At 42.1% G+C, this 23,164-nt stretch overlaps 1 protein-coding gene across 1 annotated transcript in view; it reads left to right on the top strand.

The window, feature by feature from the left end:
* slc16a10 (solute carrier family 16 member 10) overlaps positions 1-17,140 on the top strand; it is a 42,546-nt gene extending 25,406 nt beyond the window's left edge. The window contains exons 2-6 of the mRNA XM_080047809.1: positions 726-870; positions 2,609-3,038; positions 11,555-11,698; positions 12,678-12,906; positions 14,924-17,140. Coding sequence (XP_079903935.1) covers positions 726-870; positions 2,609-3,038; positions 11,555-11,698; positions 12,678-12,906; positions 14,924-15,156 — 1,181 coding nt within the window. The 3' untranslated portion in view covers positions 15,157-17,140. The remainder of the gene's footprint in view (positions 1-725; positions 871-2,608; positions 3,039-11,554; positions 11,699-12,677; positions 12,907-14,923) is intronic.
* Positions 17,141-23,164: the final 6,024 nt, after the last annotated feature.

Genomic DNA, 23,164 nt, shown 5'->3' with positions numbered 1-23,164 from the left:
AAAGCAACGGGGTGTCTCCATAGCAAAGACACATGGAAACAATGCACAGAATTATGTATTAACAAGATCAAAATAAAGAAAAACGAGACACATGTTTTCCTGAGCAAATTGACTTTAAAGGTTGACTATGCAACATTTTCATTAAAAATGAAATTATAGTCACACAAAAGTAATCCGACCCCCCCCCCCCCACACACACACACACTTGCTATATTGGCTTTATTTTGGTTGCTTTTTCTCCGTCGGGACGTTTCTAGACGTCAATCAATTGATCAGTGCACGTGGAGAGTGTTTTTTTATTTAGATAATTTGCGGGGATTTTTCAAGTTTTTATTAGATAGTACAGAGTTGAAATGGGGAGACAGAGAAAGAGGGGGGGGATGACCTGCAGTAAAGGTCCACGGGTCGGATTTGAACCCACGACTACTGCAACAAAGGCCGGAGCCAATATGGTACGCACTCTATCCACTACACCATTTTAGTGTAATTAAAATGTTGCATAGTAGTATGCCGTTACAGTGTGGGTGCCAGTGAGCGAATGTGCAACCGAGATACAATACAAGCCATCAGCATTCTAGTTCATAATTAATATTTCACAACACCGTCTTCCTGGAGACTGTTTTTGTCTTGTTTTTTTTGACCAGATAATCACTCTTAACTTGCAGGTGGTTGAGTGACATATTGTTCATCCAGTCATTGACTCTGTCTGTCTGTGTCTCCTGCAGCGTGGGTGGGCTCTCTGTCCATGGGGATGATCTTCTTCTGCTCTCCCATCGTCAGTGTCTTCACAGACGTGCTGGGCTGCAGGGTGACGGCGGTGGGCGGCGCCGCTGTGGGCCTGGTGGGTCTACTGGCCAGCTCCTTTGTCACGTAAGGAAGAAAACACACACTTCTCAATTCCAAAATGACCCTCCTATCCATGACACCTACTTCTACTCCAACTAAGTCTTTTGGTGTAGAGATTAAATGAGAAACAATTATAACTCTTTCTATGAAAAATCTAGTATGTTGTATAAACAGTTATTGAACGCCTAATAACCATGCTAGCTAGCTACAGTGTTTTTTTTTAAAGCATTTATTAAAGACCTACTTCACCGGTGGGAATATGAAGGTGCATTGAACTCTGAGATCCTATGTAGTATAAATGTGCAGACATTTTAGAAATCGGTTCATCCTAGCCTGAGAAAAGGCAGAAAGAGTGTTTTATGGTCTCACTGTCTAACCCTACATTTTACTAGTGTGACCTCACACATTCACTCTAGTACAATGTAGGGTTAGGATTAACAGGACACCTTGGCCAAGGGAAGACTGAGAAAAGACTGAGGGAAGAAAAACCCCATTCATTATATTATAATAGCGATTTTATAATGATAGAACACCGGTTCCGTATGGGTGAAGTATTCCTTTAAGTCTTCTAAGTAGGACTCAAAAGGTCTCAACACCTGCTTACGTCTTATAAAGGTAATATACGATGTAATAAATAGGTGTGACTAAGTATTATTATTGGTTATTGGAGCTGAGCACAGTCCCTATCGCGTTTATCAAGGCTCTGTGTGGAAAGAGGCTCCACACTTCACACTCCACTGTTAATCATTTCCTGGAACTTCATACTTGTCTGCACGTGAGTTTACACGCCAACGTACAGAAAAGATCTGATCCAAAACACGTGACAAGTTCTCAACTCTGGCTTTGTCATCACCTTTAGGCGCAATAATAATTAAACAGTTTGAATGACCTGCTTATCGAGTGATAGTCATCAGCTTTTCACAAACACAGGGCAGGCAGATTCTGCTACATGTGTGTGTGTGCAAGGTGCAAAATGCAATGTCATGTGATAACCACTGTTAGCAAGTTATTTTCTAGTGTAGAGTAGACAGCTTTTTTTTTCTTACCCGAAACAGGACTTTGAAACTACTTTGAAGTACCATTCTGTATCTAGTTGGACCTTTACCACTAGACATCATGCATCATCAGCATGAAAGAATATTGCAGGTCTCAGATGGAAAATTCATTTAGTTTGTGTCAAGAGGGGGCCTTGCATCGGTCCTTGAGGGACATCTTCATTACCCTAGCTCTATCAATATATGATTTGAACCTGTAAGAGGATTCATCAATGCCTGTAGAGAGCATGTTATGATCACTGGTATATAAAGCAGTAAGACACTATTGTTATACATTAACTAAAAAGATCATGCTACTCCTAGTTGCCGCTAGCAACTGAACTGTTTTTTCTTATGTAAGTTGGTAGCATCACGATAGTGTGAAATTATTCTCTACCTGTGTCCTTCATTTTTAACTTTTGACTTGCTTGATGTTGTTGGAGTTAATGTGGTTGATGGAGGTTCTCTGGAACAAAAACCCTGAGTCATGTAACAGCTCACATGGCTCTCATACGCCTATGTAAAAGGTTTGACATACTTTCCCTTCCAGCCATTGCCAGGAGAAACTTGTTCAGGAGCGTTTCATGCAAATCAGTAGCTTGTTCTGTTTTGTCCTGGGGAGATATCTTGTGGATTCTGTTTTGTCCATGGGGGATTACATTCATATCGGCAATGGGAACAAAAATCTGTCCAGTCAGTGATGTATCTTGTTCTCCCCCCCCTCACAGGTCCCTTGGCCCCATGTACTTCACCTATGGCATTGTGTTTGCCTGTGGTTGCTCTTTCGCCTACCAGCCCAGCCTGGTCATCCTGGGCCACTACTTCAAGAAGCGCCTGGGCCTGGTCAACGGCATCGTGACGGCGGGCAGCAGCATCTTCACCATCACGCTGCCCTTCCTGCTGTCAGGTCTGCTGGAGAAGGTGGGCCTGGCCAACACCATGCGCATCCTCTGCATCCTCATGTTTATACTGATGCTGGCCGGCCTCACCTACACCCCTCTGATACCCAACAAATCCTCCAACACGCGCAGCGGCTCCCGCTGCCCGCCCATGAACAAGGTCTTCAACCTCAACATCTGGAAGTCTTTGGGATATCGCATCTGGGCCTTTGGCATCCCCGCAGCCCTCTACGGCTACTTTGTGCCTTATGTTCACCTGGTAAGTTTGTGTTCATTGAATACTTGATTCATGTATCAAATGAGTTTTTTTTTTTTTTTTGGGCATTTTTATGCTTTATTGATAGTGCAGAGAGACAGAGGTGAAATGGGGCAGAGAGGGGAGTGACATGCAGAGAACGACCGCAGGCTGGAATCGACCCCGGGTCTGCTGCTGGCCAAGGCCCATGGGGGGGACGCCCTACCAACTGAGCTAAGGGCGCCCCCTTTGTTTTTTTTACCTATATTCTTTTTCTCTGGACCCATAGTTAAACTGTGGTCTTCTTTCTCTGTGTGTTGATCCACCATTGTGAATCAGAATGAAATGTACCTGCTCCACTCAGACAGAGACAGTCTGTGGCACTACGGCAGTGGCAAGCTCCGCCTGGGCAGACTCAATGCTGCGTTTCATTGTACTCGGAAATCAGGAACTTCTGACATGGATGTGCATTGTGCGCCCATTGACTAGTTAGTAGAATTACCTTTTCATAAATGATGAACATTCAGGATCTATAGGACTATGTCTTATCAAAACGAAATTGAAAAACTTCCAAATGCGCTGCAACGAATACCTCTGTCTGAACTCCGTACTACTGAGTGGAAAGTTCCCGTGTTCTGAGTACAATGGAACACACTCCTAGCCTGGAAATCCAGACCTGCCACTGGCTAATTCTATTTGCTGCGCCTGTTGGTCTGGACACTCTCCATTGAAGCTCATTAAATATGTCTGAAAATTCCGAGCTACTTTTCAATTGGTTCTATCTGATATTAGCGGGCAAGAGCCATAGAGCCGTGATAGTAAACAGAGATGGCTGTGGTTATGTTGTTTGAGTTTGAGACGGCTTTGGCCTCGACACTTAACTATTTGGAAGACAGCACTCAAATCTTTCATTAGCAAATAAGAGGAATGTTCTGTTTTGCCGACCGACCACGCCAAAAGTTTAATTTACCAGTTAATCCCGCTGTTCGTTAAACGTACAGGGCTTAATACGTCACCTTGTTCATTGCTCTGATTGCTCATAGTGCTATCCAATTGTGTGCAGAGGCATTTGAAATGCACGAGTAGGAGCCGCCCCTTGAGTTAGGAAGGTCTATTGATCGTGGCCAGGCCCTCTATCGTTCTAGATATGGGTCTGGATTTCCAGGCTAACACACTCCTGCTAAAGGGATATAAAAGGCTTCACTAACTGTGCGCCGCTTTTGATTTGAGAGCGGGAAAGTGACCACAGACACTCAGATACAAGAGCTTTCATTAGGTCATATGCTCAATTCATTTAACACACTCTTTGATTGACAGGAACTTAACAGAAAAGTATCTAGATGACATTCTAACGGAGCAGAACTTTAACAGGGTGTTCACGTCTTGTTTGTGTTGCCCACTCTCTGGGCCAGAGGTCAGTCTGATGACGGATAGCAACACGTAAATGCCAACGGAGCTGGATCCATGGTGTGACTTCCCAGTATCATCCCAGGTTTTTGGATGTATTCCTTGGCACGAGGCAGAGGTGAGGACAAGAGGTCAACGTGTGGGAGCTTCAACAACACAGATATCAAAACAGATACTAGCAACGTGAGAGTTATTCACGTGAAAGGAAAGTCTAAACCCCCAGCCAGACTCTTCCAGGAATTCAGAGATGGTACAGAGTGTTTATCAATCCTAAGTGGGCTTCAGGATTTAGGAACACACAATACATAATGTTGAGAGGAGGAGGAGGAGGAGTCTAAGTAAGGAAAAGTCACTCATAAGAACTATTAAGAAATTTAGCAATTATGCCAATATTTTTCAGAAATGAAAATGGACTAAATATGTAGTGTCAATGAAAAACACCTGTGCTGCCCTTTTACCAGATCCTTTTTTTTTCTTTTTTAATACCTAATATGGAACTAAAATGTTGAACCATTTCTGTCTGTAATGTATTTGGCCTGGTGCTCTGTGGAGGTATTGGTAAACTAACGAAGCTGTATTTACATGAAGTGTTAAGGCATTTCTTCTTTTCTTCCCAACCTTTTGTTGGTAGCTTGCTACATTCCCTGGTGATACTGCCATCTCTCCCCTGGGCTCCTCTTCTGCCCTGCATATGCTAGAGCAAATCTACGTTACTTTTGAAATCCAGCCATAGTACTGAGACTATTATTTTGAGTCTTACCGTTCACACGCTACACACTGTACATCACAGCAGCTTCCTAACTCCACATGAGATACTCTAGCTGTGTGGTCCTAATGGAACCAAATATGTCAGGAATACTCAGGTCAGGACACCGTTCTGAAAACAGGGTTCACTTGACCTGGTCCTCACTTTGTTTGGGCCGCCATATGAATTTGGATAAAGATCTTGTTGGGAGGGCTGTGGAGCAGAGCCCTGGATGTGTTGGACAGACTTAGAAGGTGACTGTTTATTTGACTCTGTTATTGGATGGAGATCAGCCTGTCCTGGGGATCCCAGCATGTGTTGTTTCAACACTTCTCCTGTGTCTGCTACTCAGACTGGGGCTCCACAAGACTGGCCTTATAGCCCCCCAGTCTCAGACTCCCCCCCCCCCCCACCCCCTGCACTGGAGGCCAAGTCCAGGCCTTGTGGCACTCCATGGGAAGTAGAGGGGAAAAAGGAAAAAACATGACTCTAATCGTACAGTGTTCCGCAGGAAGGGAGTCCTCACAACCTCTCCAGACTTTTCTTTCTCTGGTGTGTCTGTGCGTGTGCGTGTGTGTGATTCTGGAGACTGTTAAAGAATAAAGTCCAATAGGTTGTTTGAAACACACACACACACACACACACACACACACACACACACACACACACACACACACACACACACACACATACACACACTATTGGTAGTGTTGCAGATTTGAGATAAGATGTTTGCTTGGTATGTGCTTTGATAAAAGGTGTGGTCAAGGGGAGAGTGATAAAACAAAGTAATATACTCTGCTTACTTTGCAATATTAACATGTTGCAGTTTCTTGTGAGCACATGCCAAAGTGTTGAATGAATATGATTGAATCCTAACAGACCCACATCAGCAGCATACAGCATGCAGCATGCTACTTTGCTTAATAGATAAGAAAGCAGTGTGTACTTTGGAATGAAGTGTGTGGCCTGGGAGAGGGCTGGATCTTTAATGACCATAATGCCTCGTTCACACTATGGCCCACAAACTGCTTCCTCTCACACCCTTGTGTGTTTACATTTTTCATTTTTTTTTTCATTTAACTTTTATTTATCCTCGAGAGACCAATTGAGGGGTGACCCTCATTTACAATGACGTCGAGTCAAAACAAATTCAAAACAACAATACAAACAAAATATTCAATGCAAAAACATCAAATACACAACAAGTGAAGAGAAGAAAAAAACAAAACGATTGAAACATTTACAGAGTGGGGAAGAGTGGCAGCAATTAAAAGGCATAAAGTACAATATAGTCTAATTAAAACAGTTACAAGTAGAGTTTGGCAGATCCAAGATAGTCTGTTTAAATTGGCCAAAGGATATGAATGTATTTAGTTTAATTTTTAGCTGTACATTGCAGGCCTCATGTGAACCTGCCAGCCCCTATCTTCTCCATTGATTTGGCATTAACCGTGGATCTTTAAAACAACATGAAAACCAGAGAGGAACTGTTGATGGCAAGGCTGTCACGTTTCTCTCTTTTTTTTTGGAGCAAGACAGGGTGTGTATGTGTATGCCAGTGAGAGAGATAGAGAGAGAGAGAGGAGGAGGAGAAATACAGCCCTGATTTAACTAGTGTTGTTTTTGTCAACAAAATGTATGACTAAATATCGTCGTCAACTAACCTTTTTCACGTGACAGTGACGAGACTAGACAAAAATAGTCACAGATAATATTGACTAAGAGAAGACTAAAAAGCTCAAGACATTTAGTCGACAGAAACTTGACTAGACTTAAAAGAGTTTAAACGTGACTAAGACTAATAAAAACTAAAATTAAAGTTTGACAAAAAGACTAGACTAAAACTAAAATTAAAACAGGCTGCCAAAAACAACACTACTCCTGTGTTCCCTGCTCTCCTGATACATGCAAAGTCATGTTGAAAAAGTATTCCTTGTTTTCTGAACGAGTAGTAGCCCTGTTTGTGGACGTCTATCCATCAAAACTATGACGTAGGTCCTTAGCAATGGTCATTATACCCCTGTTATTGTAGCTCTAGCATTCAAGCACATTGTTTCTCTTAATTAAACTTGAATGTAATGTACATTTTTTTCTGGCATTGTCATTTGAAGCTATTTTATTTAGGCCTATTTATTTTATATAAATGTACGTCATTAGACAGGAGATTTTGAAACACAAAGAGAAGCTGTCCGAGCTCCACCAGACTGCTGTTCAGGTTGAGGAATCCGGCATTCTTACATGTTTGGTAGCTCAAATAAATATGATGTAAATTCAATCAGAGTGTCTTCCGTGTCTGGTGTTGCATGTATTCTTGAGTCTATAAGGTAACAATAATATAATAAGATAAGATAACCTTGTTTGACTTGTGAAATGGGGGACTTAAAGAACATTTTGATTTTGGCTGTACTATACTAGGTAATTGTACTATATTAACTGGGTATAATTGCATTACTAAAAAGACTAAAATACAAAAGTCATTGACTAAGACTAGACTTAAATGTCATCAGCTTTTGTTGACTAAGACTAGACGAAAATAGTCCCAGATCATTCTGACTAAGAGCAGACTAAAAAGCTCAAGACTTTTAGTCAACTGAAACTTGACTAGACTAAAAAGAGTTTAAACGTGACTAAGACTAATAAAAACTAAAATGACAATTTGACACAAAGACTAGACTAAAACTAAACTTAAAACAGGCCGCCAAAAACAACACTAGATTTAACAGGGTTGAAAATAATACATAAATACATCTAGGGCCTAGAAAGAAAGAAATGATTTGGCTCAGTCATTTTTCAGGTGGCTCCTCCCCCCCACAGTGATTGGAGAAAAGGCCAGCCTGAACTGCGGGAGAGAAATGTATTAATCCACGACTGAAAATAGTCCCAAACAAATGCACTAGTTCCTCCTGTTTGTGTACATTGTTCCAAAGACTACAGTTCCCAGCTGCTTTGGGAAATGATTGAGCATTTTTTTAAACTGAAACCTTGGGGAGCTCATTTTAAATGATAAAGGACTCAAATGCTAAGACTAAAATGTTGGGTTTTGTCTTTTCACGAGAATAATATAAATGATCAACAACCTTATTTGGGGTTAATGGAAAAAGACTGTGTCCATCCCTTACACTCAAATAATGTAGCACACAAAGTCTTCCTCCTCCCTCCATACTTGACATGTTGCAGCCTCAATAGACCATAATGCATTGCAGCCTCAGTACATCTTACTGGATGCAGAGAGGCCAGGTCAGGGCAGATTCAGTGGGTCGAATGAAGTATGGAAGTAATGAAACAAAGGAAGTGATCAGTGCAGCAGATGTGTACATTCAAGGAAATGACGTCAAATTCATGTGTGTGTGTGTGTGTGTGTGTGTGTGTTTATTTTGTAGGGTTATGACGTTCATGCAACAAGGCCACCTCTGAGTTGCATCACATGAAACATGATCAAATGCACAGACACTTACACACGCAAACAAACACATATACGCACACACACACACACACGCACGCACACACACACACACACACACACACACACACACACACACACACACACACACACACACACACACACGCAAGCTCTGATGCTGGATCAATCCATTCAAATAGATTGACCTTTCCCACAAACACGTTTGTTTAGCCTTATCTTAATTGGGGGAGCGTCATCCTTTTTGTCAGTGTACAGTAATATGTGTGTGACTGGTTGTGTGTGTGTGTGTGTGTGTGTGTGTGTGTGTGTGTGTGTGTGTGTGTGTGTGTGTCTCTGGCAACAATCAGACTCGACTGATTGTTGCCAGAGATTGATCAGCTCACGTTTAAATGACAGAGCTGGGTGATAAGCGCTGAGACAGGAGTGAGGCCGGTTACATAACCACTGGATAGGACCATGCCATCTGTTTGAAGGCAGAGGAGGAGCAAAAGTTCCCCCTTTGTTTGTCTCGCTTTGGCAAGACAGTAACACGTGTACACGGGCGCCGTGCTGCCACCTCGCAGGACGCCTCCGGATACATAACTGACATTATTGATACAGTAGTGTGAATGTCTCAAGAGACTGGAGTATGGAATGTCTTGACACCTCCATGACAGAGGCACTAGGTCGTATAGATTCAACCCCCTCAAGTCTATCCATAAATCTAACAGTATGGGCATAGCATCTGAGAGGGTCTGTCTGACAGATCTCATCAAGGTGTGAGATGGTTTACCTGGCCTCTCATGCTTGTGTGTGTTTTACCTTGAGGGTTGGTCAATATTACCCAGACGTCTGGTGTGTGTTAACTTGTGTGTTGACAACATGATCCACTTGACCTGAGCGTGGTGCACTGTGAGCTATGTCCAGTTATCTCGTCAACACGTGTTGCGCCACAGTGGATTCCTAGACATGGAGAAACCTTCCGGCTCCCTCTCTCTCTCTAGGGAGAACACACCAAGCAATGCATTTGGTAGTGGAATATATGTAGAATTCAACTGGTAAATGGGCAGGGTGGGGGGGGGGGTCTTACTAGGCTAGATAAATGCAACATCGTAAACCACAGATGGGAGAAGGCCTCTCTATAAAAAGGACCTCAGCAGGGCTCGAGTGGGTGAGTGTATCACATACAGTAACTCTGATGATGCATGTGTGCTTACAAACATACACACACGCGCACACACACACACACACACACACACACACACTGTTGTGACATAGTGACATAGACCATTATACAGTAAGTCATCCAGAGGTCGGTGCATATGGATGTGTGTCCTACAGGGGGTGATGGGGGGGGGGGGGGGGTCAGCAGACAGACAGACCCTTTGAGCAGGATTTCTGCAGCCTGCCTGGAGGTACACATATCTGGCACCCCCCCCCCCCCCCAGCCGGCCGGGCCCCTGCTTTACTGCCTGCCTCTCTGAAACCGTGGGCCCCACACATGTGTGCTCTACGCTGGGAGGGAATAGGATACAGCTAGTAATGTGGAAAAAGAACATCTGGGAGCAAGAGCATTCACTGGCAAGAGAAAAGAGAAAAAATGAGAAGTGAATGTTGAAATGGAGGAGTTGGATAAGTGCTGATGAGTAGTTGCTTGTCAAGTGGTAGCAACAACAAACTCTAGACTAGAAACATGGATGATAGAGTACAGAGGGGGGAGTGGTGGTGGTGGTGTGGGGGGGGGGGGGGGTTCACTCTGTTTGGAAAAGTTGGAATTTTAATAGGATCCCTGGGCTGGCCTCCAAACACTCTCAAACTAACATAACATTTCTGACATTTCTTCAAAAAGATAACAGAACCCGGAGCATTCGACACAAGTAACGTGTCCTGTCCTCAACATGGAAACATTGTGTGGAGTTTCATTTCCCCTGTAGTGAAAGCTGCAATCTGCCACATTTGAGTTACGTTGTTATTTCCGTAAATGTAATTGCGGTCGCTTATGGACCAGAGTGTCCTTCAGAACCGAACATTATTGACTGTATGAAGTCAGTAGATTGTCAGTTCTTACCTGCAGAATGCTTTCTCTCTGTGTGTTCTGATCCAACATTGTGACCCTGAAGTGATGAGAAGTTCCCATGTCCAGAGTAAAATGGAATGCACCGCTGCAGCGCGGGAAATGCGGCAAAGCTACTCCCATAGTGGCACTGGGAAAAGCATCAGTGGGTTCATATACTCAATCAACATTGCTTTGACTCACTATTTGATAGATGGGAACTTACCATACAACAAACTAGATGGTGATCTTACGGAGTATAACTTTAAATAGATTGACTTAGAACTAGTAGCATAGTTTTCTGTTCTGATAAACCGCTGTAGTGGACAACATCATTAACTTGCATAATAAGAAAACAACATGGTGCTTCACTCCTTCTCAGTGTCCTCATAGATTTGTAATGCTGTGTATCTCAACATTAAGTTGAACACATGGCCTTTCTATTAGTCTGGATGGGCTGTGCCTAAAGCTGGTTCAGATGGTTATAGTTTAGAGACTTTACAGATAAAGTGATGAGGTGTGCCACAAGGAACAATACTAGGCCCTCCGCTAATTATTCTTTATTAAAAAAAATTATGAGGCGCCCTTAGCTCAGTTGGTAGGGCGTCCCCCCCATGGGCCTTGGCCAGCGGCGGACCCGGGTTCGATTCCAGCCCGCGGTCGCTCTCTGCATGTCACTCCCCTCTCTGCCCCATTTCAACTCTGTCTCTACACTATCAATAAAGCATAAAAATGACAAAAAATATCTTTAAAAAAAAATATATATTATTTACCACGCAACTGAGCACTGCAATATCCATTTTTAATCAAATGTATTCATCCACAGCAGCAGTTGTACTTGCCTTTCCCTCGTCCTTTTCCCCTGGCTGTGAGCCCTGGATTCAGCCTCTCATACAGCTGTGTTCTTGTGTCTTTCCTCCATTGTCCCCCAGATGAAGCATGTGGAGGAGCGTTTTGGAAAGGAGGCCAGCAAAGAGGTTCTGCTCATGTGCATCGGCATCACGTCGTGCGTGGGCCGTCTCATCTTCGGCAGGGTGGCGGACTACGTGACCGGAGTCAACAAGGTCTACCTGCAGGTGAGTGCCATGGCCTCAACGTGGAAACAAAGCCATTAGGGGATGTCACCTAGCCTCATAGCATAATTTCCTAAATCATATTTACTCTACTCTATATCTACTCTATTCTATATCTACTCTACTCTACATCTACTTGACCCTACTCTATAACCCTTAAAATATGACTTAGGCAATTATGCTATTAGGCTAACGAAAAGTAGATGTAGAATAGAGTAAAAGTAGAGTAGAGTAAATAGGATTTTGGCAATTATGCTATGAGGCTAATGCTATGTACTTCCATGCTCAACTTAGTGAAGGCTTATAGTCCACAGTATGCTGATATTAAAAAGTACATCTTATAGGATTGTCTATGACGGTATATTCATTGTTCTCCTCTGAGCAGATTTTCTGTAACGTCAGCGTTCTGCGGTAAGCAAAGCAGACGGCCACACTGACACAGCCCTTCACACCGCAATAAACCATGACTCAATATTGATGTGATGTCAGTCGGACTTCATTTCCTCCTATTCACGGAGGACTCCCTGAATCAGCATGTATCGTAGTCGGTCATGTGATGGTCATGTGATACTTAAAAAAACATTCAATGAAACCCAAACCTACTCTGAAAGAAAAGGGAAAAAAAACTACAGCTTTCAGTTTTTATGCCCCAAATCTCTGGAACAAACTCCCTGCTGCAACTCTCAGCTCTTTTAAATCAAGTCTGAAGACTTTTCTGTTTCCATTTTAACCTGCAATTTTATTGTATTTAAATGTTCAATTTCTACTCATTTGCTTTTAAATGTTTTATTTCTATTCACTCGCTTTTCTAATGTGTATTGTGTATTTTGCCCCTGTAAAGCACTTTGAGTGGCCTTGTGTCTGAATTGTGCTATATAAGTAAACTTGCCTTGCCTACATACAGATGAGAAGAAAAAAATCACCAAATGAACAAAAATACAATTGTTAAATGTGTTAAACCTGTGAATGCTTGTGCTCCTAGGTGTCTTCGTTCTTTGTCATTGGGCTCATGTCCATGATGATTCCACTGTGCCATATCTTCGGCGGTCTGATCGCGGTGTGTCTGCTGATGGGGCTGTTTGACGGCTGCTTCATCTGCATCATGGCCCCCATAGCCTTTGAGCTGGTGGGCTCCGACGACGTGTCCCAGGCCATAGGCTTCCTGCTGGGCCTCATGTCTGTGCCTATGACCGTGGGACCTCCCATCGCAGGTAAATCAGGGAATACACTCACCACTGTGTTAATGCTCTCTATACTGTGACTGAGACATGCCCTGCGTTCCTTTTTTTAAAGATATTCTTTTGGGCATTATTAAATGGTAAATGGTAAATGGACTTGATTTATATAGCGCTTTCTAGCCGATTTTCTCAGCCCCAAAGCGCTTTACATATCTTACCACATTCACCCATTCACACACACACTCATACACCGATGGTAGAAGCTGCCATGCAAGGCGCTCTCTGAACCATCGGGAGCAATTTGGGGTTCAGTGTCTTGCTCAGGGACACTTCGACATGTGGCGGGGAGACGGGGGATCGAACCTCCGACCCTGCACTCCAGAGGCGATCTCCCTACCGACTTCGCCACTGCCGAATTTGCCCATTATTAGACAAATTGGAGAGACAGAGTTGAAATGGGGCAAAGAGGAGAGGACATGCAGAGAACTGACCCGGGCGGGATTCTAACCCGGGTCTGCTGCGGGGTCTTGGCCCGGGGCGGGGAGGGGGGGACGCCCTACCCACTGAGTTACGGCACCCCCAGGTATTTTTAAAGCATACTAAATCTGACCACAAGAATTGGGACATCCTAAATCTTTTCTACGGTACTAAATAGGAGAAGATATGGGGATTGGAACGCAGGGATGGTTCCCAGCTCCAGAGGTTACTGCTCTCTAGCCGACCCTAACCTCTGACCTCTCTGTGCAGGCTAGATAGTCTTCAATACACCTCTGGATTTCAGTCTTCTTTTACCATTTATTTTCAATACTTAACTTTCATTTCATTTTTTTAATCTATTCAGAAAAGCACACACACACACACACACACACACACACACACACACACACACACACACACACACACACACACACACCCACACACACATATATACATATGGAAATGTTATCATATACCTGACAGACATTTCATTTATAACTCATGCATATGTGAAGCTCTTCTTCTTCTTTGCTCTGGGATTAAGATGAATATTTTCTTTTGCAGGTCTTTAGCACCACCTAGTGTTAGTGGAGGCATCCATCCTCTAGTTGCTTCACTTGTAGAAACACACATGCGCTAACAGTCAGCACTGGAATGCTAGTGACCATAGCTGCATAGTGTAGGCTTATAGAAACGTGCATCGGCCCATGTGAGCGTCATGTGCATAGTCCTGAAAAACCGTCTCACAGACAGCTCATTCACTCTCAATAGAAAGAGAATGGGTGTGTGTTGCGCGCATAAACATATTGGGATCGTGGGGGAAAGTCTCCTATAAATTGACATCGTCTATGCTCTTGGACGTACATGAGCATCCGTACCGTGCTGAAGCTCACCTCTTCCAACCGGGCCAGGACCAAGGAAGTGTACCGTGCTCCAGTACGGTACGGAGCATTCACACTGGTCAAACCATAGCCCTCAATGGTGCTTGGGCATGGTTTGAATGTCTTTCATGATTGTGCCCTTATAGAAAGCTGTGTGCAGTACTACAGGTTATTGAGGTGCATGTGAACCCTGTCCTGTCAGCTCCCACTGAGCCTACTGGATCACTGTTTGTTAGTGAGGCTCCACTCAGGCTGCAGTAAGGTCAGGGTTGTGATTGTGGGTCACACCACAACCATGACCCCAGACCTTGTTGCACTGAGAGTCCAGTGAACTAGTGTTGGTCTTTCATTGTACTGAACCGCTGCTGAAGACTCACTTCTGTTGCATTGGCCTTTAACACAAGTTGAGACTTTGACACTCCTAACTTTTTTTGTTCATGTATCTTATATGTTATTTTGTATTGTATCTTGTACAGCACTTTGGTCAACTGATGCTGTTTTTAAATGTGCTATAGATATAATTTTGACTTAACTGTAGTAAGCTCATGTGTGTGCTTGTGTGTGTGTGTGTGTGTGTGTGTGTGTGTGTGTGTGTGTGTGTGTGTGTGTGTGTGTGTGTGTGTGTGTGTGTGTGTGTGTGTGTGTGTGTGTGTGTGTGTGTGTGTTGTGTGTGTGTGTGTGTGTGTGTGCAGGCTTCCTGAGGGACCGGCTGGGGAACTACGACGTGGCCTTCTACCTGGCGGGCATCCCCCCCATCGTGGGAGGGGCCGTGCTGTGTCTCATCCCCTGGGTGGAGGCCCGGCGCAAGAGGAGGGAGAAGGAGGAGGCTGGGGGCAAGGAGCACGACGTCACATCCAAGATGATCGAGCATGGCAAGGCTCAGGGGGACAATGCACAGTGTAAAACAGGAGAGTCTGTCCTTTAAGTGTCCCCTATGAAACAGACTGAGAGACACACACACACACACGGGGGAAGGGAGACGATCTGTATTTTTTTTTTGCCAAGATTGTAACGACTGCCTTCAGTGGGAGAATGTGAGGAAAATGCCAAAGTGATGAAACATATCAGACAGAGTCCTATGCTGAAGTACACTTTACCATGAATGTGATCCCTACGTTAGAACCTATGCATTAGAATGTGTCAATTAGGAGTGAGCTAATCGTACAGCAGGCTATAACTTGAAGTTTTTAAAATGAAATGACATTTTTTATATTTATCACAAGGGAAATAAGGCGTGCTGTCAATGTAGCTGCTGATTGAGTCTTAATGTGTCCACCCAAAGCAACCCCTTTAAGTAGCACTTCTCCTTGACAATGGCTTTCAAACTATATATTAACGTCAGTGCAGAGCCAGTGGAGGTGCTCATACTCTGCTTTAAGCACAATGGTTTGACAGCTCTGCCCCCCCCCCCAGGCCTGTTACTACCCTGACTGGACCCATGTTAGATTACCAATTGGTTTGCCATGTGCTCAGTAGTTTGGTAATGATGTATACAACACTGAAGCACAGTATAAACCAAAAATATCTGAACTTTAAGTTAGACAGTTGCATTTACTACATATTTGTGTGTAAGTCTACATTTAAGGCCTTTATTATTTGAGATCACAGTTTTTAACCAAAGTCAGAATTCAAACACAATACACAGAGATGGGGTGAGTAAATATAGGCCCACCCCCCTTTGATTCACGTGAAGAGGCTGCTTGTTATAGACAAAACTTGACCGCGTTTTATATTAATATCTTTAAAAAAAAGAATTGTTCAACATTTTGGGAATGACACTTACTCACTTTCTATCCCAACCAAAATCAACAGCACTTTCATATCTTTATTAGCTAGAGGCACTTAGAGTGGAAACAAGGCCCTGCTAGGATGACCCTGTCCAAAAGAAATGAAGTAATGGAGGTGGAGGGGGCGTTCTTGACTGTTTCTTAGCAGGGCATAGAGACTACTTAAAGTCAGGTGAGCCTAGTTCCCAAATGTCAAATAAATGATTTACCAATGAAAAACTCTTAGCCAGCACAAGCACTACTGCATTCAGTTACGAGCCTCTAACTATTGATTCATCGGGAACATATTAACATTGTGTCTATTAATTGACCGTAGTATTGACGTAAGCAAGTAAAAAACAGCGGTGGGACTTGGTTTTTAAAAACATTTTGATGAAATTTGTTCCAATACTTTGAACTTTATTATACTTTTATTGTATAAATTAAAAACGTAATGCCTCTAGGTTAAAGTGGAGAAGATATCACATGCCTCCTAGTATTTCAAAGTCATAACACAACCGTCCATCCTGTTTGGAAGGATGAGCTCTGAAAAAATTAAAATAAATAAAACACTGGTGCATATGAAGTTCCTTCCACTTTCTAAAAAGGCTCTACCTAACCTATGGTATCTGATCATCTGAGAGACTTGGTCTCCGATATATGAAATGGAGCTGAGGGACAGGAGTTTGACTAATCATTGACTATGTGACCATTAGTCAAGTCAATCATTCACTCTGAACCCAGTTCACTAACCTTTAGCTGACAGGTGCTTTTTTTAAAGATGTTTTCATATTGTATTTATTTGTCATTTTGTGGAGAATGTCATGCTCTAATTGACGGGCATTTGCCTATTAGCCTTGATTTCTTTTAGTGGGAGACCAAATGTGCAGAAATGAAAAATGTCTCATGGTGTTTTCATCCTGTTTTGCTTGCTTTTCATTGGTCCTTAAGAACCTATAGAACCATAGGTGAACATGTTAGGAACCTATAGAACCATAGGTGAACATGTTAGGAAACTACAGAACCATGTGAACATGTTAGGAACCTACAGAACCATGTGAACATGTTAGGAACCTATAGAACCATGTGAACATGTTGGGAACCTATAGAACCATGTGAACATGTTAGGAACCTATAGAACCATGTGAACATGTTAGGAACCTATAGAACCATGTGAACATGTTAGGAACCTATAGAACCATGTGAACATGTTAGGAACCTATAGAACCATGTGAACATGTTGGGAACCTACAGAACCATGTGAACATGTTAGGAACCTATAGAACCATGTGAACATGTTAGGAACCTACAGAACCATGTGAACATGTTAGGAACCTATAGAACCATGTGAACATGTTAGGAACCTACAGAACCATGTGAACATGTTAGGAACCTACAGAACCACATGTGAACATGTTAGGAACCTACAGAACCATGTGAACATGTTAGGAACCTATAGAACCATGTGAACATGTTAGGAACCTATAGAACCATGTGAACATGTTAGGAACCTACAGAACCATGTGAACATGTTGGGAACCTACAGAACCATGTGAACATGTTAGGAACCTACAGAACCATGTGAACATGTTAGGAACCTACAGAACCATGTGAACATGTTAGGAACCTACAGAACCATGTGAACATGTTAGGAACCTATAGAACCATGTGAACATGTTAGGAACCTACAGAACCATGTGAACATGTTAGGAACCTACAGAACCATGTGAACATGTTAGGAACCTACCGAACCATAGGTGAACATGTTAGGAACCTACAGAACCATGTGAACATGTTGGGAACCTATAGAACCATATGTGAACATGTTAGGAACCTATAGAACCATGTGAACATGTTAGGAACCTATAGAACCATGTGAACATGTTAGGAACCTATAGAACCATAGGTGAACATGTTAGGAACCTACAGAACCATGTGAACATGTTAGGAACCTACAGAACCATGTGAACATGTTGGGAACCTACAGAACCATGTGAACATGTTAGGAACCAACAGAACCATAGGTGAACATGTTAGGAACCTACAGAACCATGTGAACATGTTAGGAACCTACAGAACCACATGTGAACATGTTAGGAACCTACCGAACCATAGGTGAACATGTTAGGAACCTATAGAACCATATGTGAACATGTTAGGAACCTATAGAACCACATGTGAACATGTTAGGAACCTACAGAACCATGTGAACATGTTAGGAACCTATAGAACCATGTGAACATGTTAGGAACCTACAGAACCACATGTGAACATGTTAGGAACCTATAGAACCATGTGAACATGTTAGGAACCTACAGAACCACATGTGAACATGTTAGGAACCTATAGAACCATGTGAACATGTTAGGAACCTACCGAACCATAGGTGAACATGTTAGGAACCTATAGAACCATATGTGAACATGTTAGGAACCTATAGAACCATATGTGAACATGTTAGGAACCTATAGAACCATAGGTGAACATGTTAGGAACCTATAGAACCATGTGAACATGTTAGGAACCTACAGAACCATGTGAACATGTTAGGAACCTACAGAACCATGTGTGAACATGTTAGGAACCTATAGAACCATAGGTGAACATGTTAGGAACCTATAGAACCATATGTGAACATGTTAGGAACCTATAGAACCATGTGAACATGTTAGGAACCTACAGAACCATGTGAACATGTTAGGAACCTACAGAACCATGTGTGAACATGTTAGGACGTGGCCCATCAGTCCTGTCACTGTTGACTCTTGATAGGTTACGTTCTCTTTTCTTTCTTTTTTTTTGTTGGAAAACTCAGAGATCTTTGGCTAAACTGCTCCGAGGTTTGTTTTACTGTGGGTCAGTGAAGTATCCTCTGCAGACCTGTGGCACTCACTACCTCAGACGTTGTTAAAGGTGTCTGGACTAGCCTACCATTATACAGTAAGCCAGGGGGAGACACCAAGAATATCTCAAGTCTTAGAACATGATGTTCACCTATGGTTCTATAGGTGTCTGGACTAGCCTACCATTAGAGCAGTAAGCCAGGGGGAGACACCAAGAATATCTCAAGTCTTAGAACATGATGTTCACCTATGGTTCTATAGGTGTCTGGACTAGCCTACCATTAGAGCAGTAAGCCAGGGGGAGACACCAAGAATATCTCAAGTCTTAGAATATGATGTTAACTGTCCATGCTAGAGCATTGTGCTGCTCACAGCATGCTGTTCATTTGAGAGGCTCTTCCACAGCGTTTACATCTTTGCTCCTCTCTTAATATATGTTTTTTATTTGATTCAATCACATCCGCTGCCTTTCAATTCAAATATATCTTCTTTTTAATGAGCGTTTTTTAGCAGACTTAAGTGTATATTGAAGTGGTATTCACCAATGAGAGCCTCAAGTTAATCTCTTGTCAGAGAAATACTTAATTTGTACCTTTTGGAGTTTGATTGTCAACCTCTTTGCCATACAAACATATAAAAGCTTTATTAGTCTTTTTTTTTTAATTTCATGATTTATTTTTTATTAAGAAATGACTTTAATCCTTTTATTATTGTTTTGTAGACAAACTGCCTTTGCCAATTCCTGTCTTAAAAGTGTCAAACATTTACATTATACAGTATGATATTTTTATTGTTCATTTGCAGTTATTGTTTTTGCTGTTTCCCATATAATCCAACCTTTATTCAGAATATCTGTACATATAGTTGCATTTTGTTTTCCCTGTGAGTGCAGATAAAGACATTCTACCTGTAGGAAGCTTTGCTGCAAAAAAATACAACATTGCTACTTTTCTCCAAATAATTTTTTGTTGTTGTTCTTGCTGCATACCTTTAGTCTTAACTTACTGTTTACTTATTGCTTAGTTTTGTCTCGTTGGTATCTCTCATGAGCTACCCAAAATGTTTTTTACTAAAATATGACTTTCCCTTTCGGCTGCAGGACTGTGTGGTGGCCTGTGGTATATGCAATGTAATAATATGTAAACACAATCACATTTCAACATTTTCAAGACAGTAAAAAAAGAAAAAAAATTTTTTTGGTGACTCTCTTCTTTTTTGTGTCTGTTTGTCACTCTGGTGTATTTGACACACACGCTCTAAAGGTCATTCAAACCCCGTCCTGTTGCTCTGTATGGAAATATATATATATATAATATAAATTATTTATATTATATATATATATTATATATATATATAATATATATATATATATATATATATATAAACAGCAAGTTATTCATGTGTAGCAAACAGACGTACTCACTGCAGAAAAACAAACAGTTCAATTTACAGAAGTGATTACAGTAGCCCAGAATATTGCTTTCGATGTGGTCTGTACTCAAATCCAATCAGTTTGATTTGTATAGCCCAATATCACAAATATACATTTGCCTCAGTGGGCTTCACATTGCACACATTATAACAGACAGTATAAAGTAAAATATAAAAGTGAAAATAGTGTGGATGCAGGACTTCAGATGCTGAGGTGGGACCTGATCCATACCGTCTCGTCTCCACCAGGAAAAACTGGAAGAGGACAGACAGTAGTCACTGTAGTGACCTTAGATGGACCTAAACACATATTTGAACTACCATATGAGACCGCCATTTTCTCCCAGTCCCTCCACCATGACTGAACTGTGACTGAACGTCTTCTTGAGAATCTCTTGACCTATTTCTGAGCTATTAAGAGACTTTTCTTCCCTGAACCGTAGGCTCTCTTAGGAATCCTTTCTACCCCAATTCTCTTGAAATTCACAGGCTTTATGAGGTATTCCTAGAACCATGGCTGCCCATACTTCTAGAGGCATCAGAATTGTAAGCGGCAGCAGTCAGGAAGGAAGTGCTGCGTGGGGGGCTTAACTCACCGTTATATACACATATATGGCAGCCCAGGAGGTCTTGATGTCATATACGGTATGTGGCTAGCCAAGGGCAGGGCCGCCCATCAGGGGTAGAACGTGGGAAAGCTCTCTAGGGCCCAGCCACCAGAGAATTCTTTATTTTTATTTATTTATTATTTTTTTTGCAGATGACCTAACTTAGCCAACCTTTATTATGAACGCTATATTCGCAAGAGAACTTTCTGTAATAAAAGAAAACTTTTTATTCATTGTTACTTGGGTAAAATATATCACATTTTATATTGAAAAACTATAAATATCATCGGGTCGTTTTTCCCCCTCAAAACCGTTGCTTGCCAGCGTTAGCTATGTATTGATGATGAGCAAGCTAACCTAGCAAGCCTAGTGATGCCAAGACCTGGACATAAATCAGGGTACCAGAAAAGGAATAAAAAGAAGGAACTTTCAAGGGCTTTAGACCCCCGGAAAATTCCTTAATATCAGTATTTCTGCCAGCAGAAGTGGATTTTCAATTCAGAGATACTGTGATATTTCATCAAGTTTTGAGGTGTCTTTGTGAGGGTGTTCTGCAAATGATTCTGTATATTTTATCTATTATTTTCTAAGAAAATTAGAAAATTACATATTTAGCCTTTAAACGAAGGTGGCAGATGGTTGTTATACTGATGAGGAAAGCTTCTGGTAGCAGTGCTATCATGGTAAACCCCCCTACAGCATTGGTGTGTCTAAAAGCTTTACATTACAGTAAATGTTACAGTAAATGTGCCAAAAAGCAGGTGCAGAGATCTTGCAAGGGCTGCGCGCGCTCGCATCGGCGGTATCTCTGCCCACTATTATTTCCAGTAGCCCACCCTAATCTAACTGGCTAGAACCGGCACCGTTTACAGGTACGTGTTTAAAGGTCCCATATTATGCTAAATGCACTTTTTAAATGTGTTCCAACATATCCATGCGTCCACGGTGTGCCTAGAGACTGCCAAAATATAAAAAAAAATCACAATCTCTCCTTTTCTCACTCTCCCCTTTTCTGAAACCCCCACCCCTCCCCCCAATATACTCCAGTCAGAATTCTCCCAGTTTCTGACCTCACAAACTGGAAAGCCAGAAGCTTCCACTGTGCAGCCCACACCCCTATTTCTTATTGGTCCACGGCCCTGAGAGGGCGAGGCGTATCTGGCTTCGCTTCCGGACAGGGGGCGGGGGCAGCTCAAAGATTGTATATTTACGAGGGGCGCTGCAGCTCTTTTAAAAAAATAGGCCATTGTGAGATTAGCTGAACATCAGCATAGTACAATAAATTATCTGAAAGTTTTTTTCAGCAAACAATTAAAGAAAAACGTATTAGGGACCACTAAGACCATATAATATGGTGTATAATATAACCGAAAAGTGTATAATATGGGAGCTTTAAGTATGAATTAGCGCATCATGCACATTGATACAAGCTCAGTATGAGTAAAGGGGGCCCAATGACTGGACCTTTTCAGGGGCCCAGTCATTTGTCTGGGCAGGCCTGGCCAAGGGTCCTTAAAACCACTGAAGGGTTGCCTTCAAAATAATATGTTAAACTGTAAAATGCAGAAAAGGTGAAATAAATTGCAAGCATTAACTGAGATTCTAGAACTCTGAAATGAATTGACAGACAAATACTTGAAGCTCAAATGCAGTGCAAGCGCTTCAAGAGCCGGAGCTGCAACACATTGCTTTAAAAGATGGAAGCTACATTTTAACTGTGTCAGCAATGGAGGTTGAAATGAACTGAAGGAATAGATGCTTTGTATTTAATATCAAACAGATGAACTGCAGTGTCCACCACACATTTAACAACCGAAGGCAGAAGCAACGGCACTGCATTTAGAGAAGCTGAAAGACAAAATGCATTGATAACGAGCATGTTTAAATAAAGACAAGACAATCAATTGATCGAAGAAGTGAGTAAATCCAAGAGAGCAGTTGAGGTTTAGGCACAGACATGCAGATGGCCTGTCAGTTTGTACATGTGCTAAATGTTACCGAAAGCTTTTTTCAATTGAAGTATAACAGTGAAAAATATTAACGTTATGAGTCTCTTTCAAATCACTGGCAAGATTTAAGTGTCAGGTAATGTGAGAGGAGTGGAGACATAATATGTTATATTATAATAATGTGAGAGGAGTGGAGACATATACGCAGTGAAAGGAGTTGACTGTCTTCTTGTATCTAAGTCTCTTTAGAGGAGTTCCTGGATGGCCTCTCAGACCTACATTTGGAGCCTGGATGTTGTTTCTTCCGGTAGACCCTGGCTTTGGCCCAGGGACACT

Source organism: Ammodytes marinus, assembly GCF_949987685.1.
Source record: "Ammodytes marinus genome assembly, chromosome: 19".
Taxonomy (NCBI): domain Eukaryota; kingdom Metazoa; phylum Chordata; class Actinopteri; order Uranoscopiformes; family Ammodytidae; genus Ammodytes; species Ammodytes marinus.
This window is presented reverse-complemented; position numbering and strand designations above follow the sequence as displayed.